Genomic DNA, 6,397 nt, shown 5'->3' with positions numbered 1-6,397 from the left:
AGATATTGTTCAGCTGCAGCTGCAAGCAGTCTTCATTATTTGTTATACTATCTAGGTCTGGACCACAATTCCCCCCGCCCCCATGCAATGACATTTACATACATCACTGAACTCTGTCATCACTTTCAACCCACTGGCTAGTGATCATGTATAATGAGAGCTTTAGGCCAATATCTGGATGTTTTCCTCATCCCTGGAAAATATTAAGATTTCTTGCTTATGTTGATAGTAGCAACTCTTAATAATACCCCTTCCCCTGGTAGGCCTCACTTCCTACAGTTGGATCTCCTGTACTCCCACTCAGCCCACCTCCCGGAAGAAAATGCAGAACTCTTTGACATTCAAAATGCAATCTAGGCCCACCATTTCTATTATGTACCTACATTATTGCACACTTCTTAATGTTTCTGACACAGAAGTCAGACTTTCAGCTAGTTTTGCTTTTGGTAGCATCATCTTGCACTTGGGACATGGTCTGAAGGAACTTCATGCAGCCATTCTGCTCAAAGTAAAGAGATATAAGTACAGTCATTGTCTGGATGGGAGGTAGATGTGTATGCCATCTTGAAATTCATAATTGTTGTTGTGTGCCTTCAAAGAGTTTCTGACTTATGGTGACCCGGAAGCAAACCTGTCATGGCACTTTCTGGGGTTGAGTGTGTGTAACTCGCCAGAAGTCATCTAGTGGGTTTTCTTGGCTGAGTCAGAATCAAACCCTGGTCTCTAGAGTCATAGGAGTTTATCACACTAGCAAGATCCCATGGGCAAACGGTATTTAAATGTGATTTAAAACAAAACACAGAAATATCACGCAGTTAATGTGAAATAACACAAAGTTAAACTGCAGTTAAAGCGGAGAAAAACAGCAGCTTTTTACCTTTGGAACATCCTGAAAGTAAAAAGCTGCCGCTTTTCTCCACTTTTAACTGTGGTTTAACTTCGCGTTATTTCATTTTAGAAGCAATTTGGTGTGATAAACTCCCTGAATTTGAAAGTTTTGTTTACATTCGAATGTACTTTAAATAGTTTAAATCCCGTTTGCCCATGGAATCTCGCTAGTGTGAAAAACTCCATAGTCGAACACTCAAACCACAACATCATATTGGCTTTTGATTCATGGTTAGTGAAAAACAAGCCCTTTCTTTGTCCAAAATATAATGGCAATGAACTAGGAACTGTCAGGAGTCCAGTCTAAATATACTTCTATATACACGATGCTGTAGAGACAGCATTGTGTAGTTTTGAGTGCTGGAGTTTTCAAATCCCTCCTTAGCCATGGAAATCCACTGGGAGGTCACACTAAGTCTCAGAAGAAGAGAATGGGAAATCTCTGAATACTTGACAAGAAAACCATGAGATGAAGTTGACTTGAAGAGACACAACAACCAATTTCAAGTACTGATGTAGCTGCCTGCACCTATTCGGGAGCCAGTTCCACTTAAGTGAGATTAGTTTCCAAGTTAACATGTGCAAGACTGTGCTACTGACTTCTTAACTTCACCACCAGCGGGGAAGGCAAGCCTGTCTCCACTGAACGTCCCTGTTGAGCCATGAAGTCAACTGTCATTGACTTCAACAAAATACTTTCTCTTGGCCTTGGGTCTCCCAAACATAAAATAGAAAAGGCAACACACCTCACAAGATCTTATTGTGATGAACAAGGCACAAGCAAGAAAAGAAACTGAGCAAACGTAAGTACTATAAAGGTAGTTTGTAAATCTATGACCTGTAGACTGTAATCTCCTGGGAGCCAACTTTTCTCTGCAGGGGAAGGCTTTCCATCTGTCTAGCTGAGTAAGAACAAGCAGGTGCTCCTTATTCTAAGGCACACTAATTACTACTAACCACATACCTGCTAAATTTGATTCATGAGCATAACGGAAGAAATAACCACCAACTAAACAGGCAGTGTAAAATGGGTCCAGTTGATTTTATTCCACTGATCAAGAGGAAAGGAGTTAATGGAGAAACCCGAGATTGCCTTTTGGACTTATTAAGTGAAACACTTACATAACCACATTGTGACATTCCTTCCCAACAGCCACATGCCCTGGGGTATATTTCTTTCTTGCTATGTTAAGAAGAGTTTGAAAAAAGCACCTTGTTAATGACAACAGGTATTTACTGGCACATTCCTCTAAACTGAGTGTCTTCCTCTGTCCAACTGCAACGTCTAGTTACAGTTTACAAAAGTCAACTCAGCTGCATATTCAAGCAAGCGACAGGCAAGCAATTCATACTGCTTAAACTAACAGTGCTAAATCACAGTACCATTTTAAAGGCACATTTGCACCCCGATTTCCCCAGAATTCACATTAGTGTCTGAAGCTTTCCAGATTCTTCTATCTCAAATAGAAGAACGTTCTTAAGTATAAACAGACATGCTTCCCTAGTCGCCTTTGGAAAGCAAGCTGTTCAAGCCACAATTCTGGTGTAAAGCTCCCATTATCCGAAACAGAAACAATTTAATTAAAAAAAAACCTGGGGCGGCATGAGCCCATGTTAAGCAGCAAGGATGTGATGTTGCATGGCCTCCTCTGTCTGCTGATGTTCATAAGACAGGAATTTAAAACTGGAATTGAGCAAGATGGCTAGAAGTCCGTCTCAAATGCGGAGGCTGACCTCTTACATAGCGTATCACCAGTGATCCTTTCCTCTGCTCTTTCCGCCGCCTCCTCTCCCATCCCATAAACTGTTTCCTCTTTAATGAAGAAAACAGCATCCAGTTCAGTCAGAGAGGTTTTCAGAGAAGGCTGATTTGGACTTCTGTGTCTGTTCCAACCGGTTGAGGATAAACTGACTGGTATCAATGAAGCGTTCCACACAGTTCACAAAGCAGGTCTCTGCTCTGCTGTCCAGCTTTGGGCCAGGTTTGTCCATGCATTTCTCCTATGGAAGACACAGTGGAAAACAGAAAATCGTCTTAAAGCAGGAGGAAGCAGAAGGTTGCTCTGACTCTATGGGCAACAGGTAGAATAACAAAGGCCTGTCACAGACTGCCAAAATAAAGCTGCTTTGGGTCTCTTTGGAGGTATGCTGTTTAAATGATGCATGCATCCTAAGAATCCGGAAGCTGCACTTCAGTGCTTAGGAATGGAGTCTGGCTTTGGTGCGACTTCCGGACTCTTAGGACCCATGCATCATTTAAATAGCACACCTCCAAAGAGACCCAAAGCAGCTTTATTTTGGCAGTCTGTAACAGGCCAAAGATTTCTGGTTACCAATTATTTAACAGCAATAAAATGCCTTCTTCTAAAATATAGACATATATTTTTCTGCATACAGTAGTTTTCCTGGATTTGAATCCCTGACCAAAAGGATCCCGTTATCCCAGTGACTCCCAAATTGTGGGAAGGGAGGGGACCCCCATAGCAAGAGAGTTGTTCTAGGAGGGCTTGGAGGGCCTGATCCCTCCTCTTCCCAAACATTTACTACTACTACTACTACTACTACTACTTGCTTTCCAAACCTTTTCTGACCTGGAAGGGGAGAGAAAAGCAAGGAAGACACTTGGAGCCTCTTCCTGAGGGAGGAGGAGCGGGAGACCTATTTCCTTATGAAATGTTAAAAAATGAATACCCATAAATGTGTGAATAATATACACGCCCTCAACAACACATTTTTATTCATAAGCTCAAGCCGAAGGAGGGCAATCTCTGGATGTAGATGTAAAGGTTAAAAACTCTGAGGTCCAAAACACACCACAGAAATAATCCAGTTCCCAGGCGCAGTGCTAGGGAATCCTGGGAACTGTAGTTTTTTGTGGCACCAGAGCTCTCTGTCAGAGAAGACTCGATGGCTTGTTACAGACAGCCAAAATAAAGCTGCTTCGAGTCACAGTGGAGGTATGGTGTTTCAATGATGCATGCGTCCTAAGAGTCCAGAAGTCCTTAGGGCTGGAGCGTGGCTTTGGTGCGACTTCTGGACTCTTGGGACGCATGAATCATTGAAACATCATGCCTCCACTGTGACTCGAAGCAGCTTTATTTTGGCTGTCTGTAACAGGCCAATGTCTCCCAAAAGTACACTTCCCAGGATTCTCTAGCATTGAGCCAGGGCAGGTGAAGTGGCCTCAACTTGGATTATTGCTGCAGTGTGTTTTGGACCTCAGTTAGCCAGAGTTTGGGAAATGCTTCCCAATGGACAAATAGTTCCCAATGCTTCCCTATGGGCAAGTACTATAGTGTTATTTATTTGAGTGCATAACTCCACAAGTCTGGCTATCCCTGAGCCCTCCTCGCCTCTCCTCCGCTTAAAGCCCCTTGTGACCTGGCCAGTCTGGGAGCGCTTTCCTTGCCTCGGCTCAGTGCGAGGGAATGCTGGGAACTGTAGTTGCCTGTGGCCCCGGAGCTCTCTCTGACAGAGGAGGCTCAATACCTGACAAAACTCCATTTCCCAGCATCCCTCGCCCTGAGGCAGGGCAGCTGCGGAGCCGAGGCCAAGGGCTCACCCAGCAGAGCTCCGTCATTTGGTGGACCAGTTGCTGGAAGCGCTGCTTCTGCGTCTCCACCTCAATGAAGTGCTGCAGCTGCGGGTCGTTCACGGCCGCCCCCAGGTCCGCCGCCGCCGAGGAAGGGTCCATGCCGGACCCCGAGGGAAGCCAGTCAGGAGGAGCAGGGCCAGAAGAGATCCCCCGCTCGACCTTCACGTGCCGCTTCTGCACTCACAATGGCAACGCCCCCGAGGCACTGCGCATGCGCGGAGCGGAAAGGGCTTCCTGTTTCCGGTGGCGCCTCGTGCGCGCATGCTCAGATCAGAAACAGACCGGTCGTGGTGGGAGGGGCCAGAGACAACTCTGGCGCCACTACAAACTACATTTCCCAGCATCCCATAGCAGGTTGCTCTGGGCCTGCTTCCTCAGAGGCATTTATTGGCCAACTGAAGCTCCTTGGGCTTCTTCATCAGGCAAGATAGAGCTCCTCCAGCGAAACTCTATGGTCAGTGTCTGGCAGGTGTTGGCCACAGAGTTGCATTGGAGGACCTAGAGATTCCTAGAGAGAACTAGGCCTTTGTAGCTCCTCCAGCGCAACTCTATGGTCAATGTCTGGCAGAGGTTGACCACAGAGTTGCTCTGGAGGACCTAGAGATTCCTAGAGAGGTGTTCTCTCTCTCTCTCTCAGATAAAAACATAAGTGTTTTTCTTATTTGCCTTTTCCCCACATTCAGGGGGCCCTGTGCCCCTAACCCCAGTGAATGCGGAGGGATAAGTGTAAACTGATTTTTGAGTTGGATCGTTCCGAATCAATGGAGCGATTCAGCACCAAATAGACGTTCACACTATTCCAACCGTGGTCGGAATTTGCCAGGTTCAATTTAATCCACTTCGCGTTCACATTCATCAGTAGCATCAGTTCAAAATGGAGTTGCGTTACAGGGAACAGTGTCCAATCGACGACACATTCACACTCGCACTGAATTGATTCATTGAAAAAGATGTGGGGAATGCCTCGGATTTGGAAGAACTGGTTTAACTGGGTTTAGCGCCACGTCTGCCCCCCGAAAAACCAAGCCAGAAATTTGGCACAAGGAAATCATGGAGTTGGAAGAGACCTCAAGGACCATCTAGTCCAGCCCCATTCTGCCACGCAAGAACTTGCACTCAAAGCGTCCCCATTGACAGGTGGCCATCCAGCCTCTGTTTAAAAGCCTCCGAAGGAGACTCCTCCACTCTCCAAGGCAGCATATATTCCACTGCTGAACAGCTCTTACTGTCAGGATGCTCTTCCTAAAGTTCAGTCAGAATCCATTGCACCAGGTCCTGTTCTCTGGAGCAGCAGAAGACAAGCTTGCTCCATCCTCAATATGGCATCCCTTCCAATATTTAAACAGGGCTAGGTCACCTCTTAGACTCACCTGACATACTGAGTTTATCAAAAGAGGAACCGTCTGCTTTCACAAATTCAAATGTTCTAAAATCCATTCATTCATTAGAGCACAGAATTACATTAACTTGCATTAACCAGGAAGCCTAGTGAGTTGGACCACATGGATAAAGTTAATGGGTTAATCACCTAATGAGTCAATAAATGTGGTTATTTCAAAGCTCTGCTCACCTGGTGAAGAGTTTGGTGCCAGGGAGTGAGTAGGATGAGGGATCCTCCTTTTCCAGCCCTTTTGGGTTTCTGTGCTGGTTCAGGAAGAAGGAAAGTCTTTTCTCCACAACCAGCAGATTGATTGATTGATTAATTAATTAATTAATTAATACAGGTTTGCAACTTTTGTGGAATCATTTAGAAGACTGATATAACATCTTTCTTCCAAGGAAGAGATTTAGTTCACAACAGATCCTATTTATGCTGCTCTTCCTTCCTGTTTATTGCCCCACTTCTGGTTTTCTCTTAAAGCAGCTGGTATCATTTCAAATGATGGAGATTTTTCTGTTACTTATGCTGCCAAC

At 45.1% G+C, this 6,397-nt stretch overlaps 1 protein-coding gene across 2 annotated transcripts; it reads right to left on the bottom strand.

Moving 5' to 3' along the window:
* Positions 1 to 1,911: 1,911 nt before the first annotated feature.
* TIMM8A (translocase of inner mitochondrial membrane 8A) lies at positions 1,912 to 4,699 on the bottom strand. 2 transcript variants are annotated; one of them, XM_042480575.1, is made up of 2 exons: positions 4,378 to 4,699; positions 1,912 to 2,889 (listed from the first exon to the last, which is right to left on the bottom strand). In XM_042480575.1, exons 1-2 carry the CDS (start codon positions 4,580 to 4,582, stop codon positions 2,807 to 2,809), a joined length of 288 nt encoding a protein of 95 aa, XP_042336509.1. In that variant the 5' UTR covers positions 4,583 to 4,699; the 3' UTR covers positions 1,912 to 2,806. The 2 variants fall into 2 exon arrangements, with proteins under 2 accessions (XP_042336509.1, XP_042336508.1); XM_042480574.1 differs by having other exon boundaries at positions 4,451 to 4,696.
* Between the last annotated feature and the right edge of the window lie 1,698 nt (positions 4,700 to 6,397).

This window comes from Sceloporus undulatus, chromosome 7 (assembly GCF_019175285.1).
Source record: "Sceloporus undulatus isolate JIND9_A2432 ecotype Alabama chromosome 7, SceUnd_v1.1, whole genome shotgun sequence".
NCBI classification, from domain to species: domain Eukaryota; kingdom Metazoa; phylum Chordata; class Lepidosauria; order Squamata; family Phrynosomatidae; genus Sceloporus; species Sceloporus undulatus.
This window is presented reverse-complemented; position numbering and strand designations above follow the sequence as displayed.

Coding starts and splice junctions, on each gene's coding strand:
- TIMM8A (XM_042480574.1), bottom strand. CDS start 4,582: ATGGACCCTTCCTCGGCGGCGGCGGACCTGGGGGCGGCCGTGAACGAC. Junction 2,890..4,450: donor AAATGACGGAGCTCTGCTGG/GTGAGCCCTTGG, acceptor TGTCTTCCATAG/GAGAAATGCATGGACAAACC.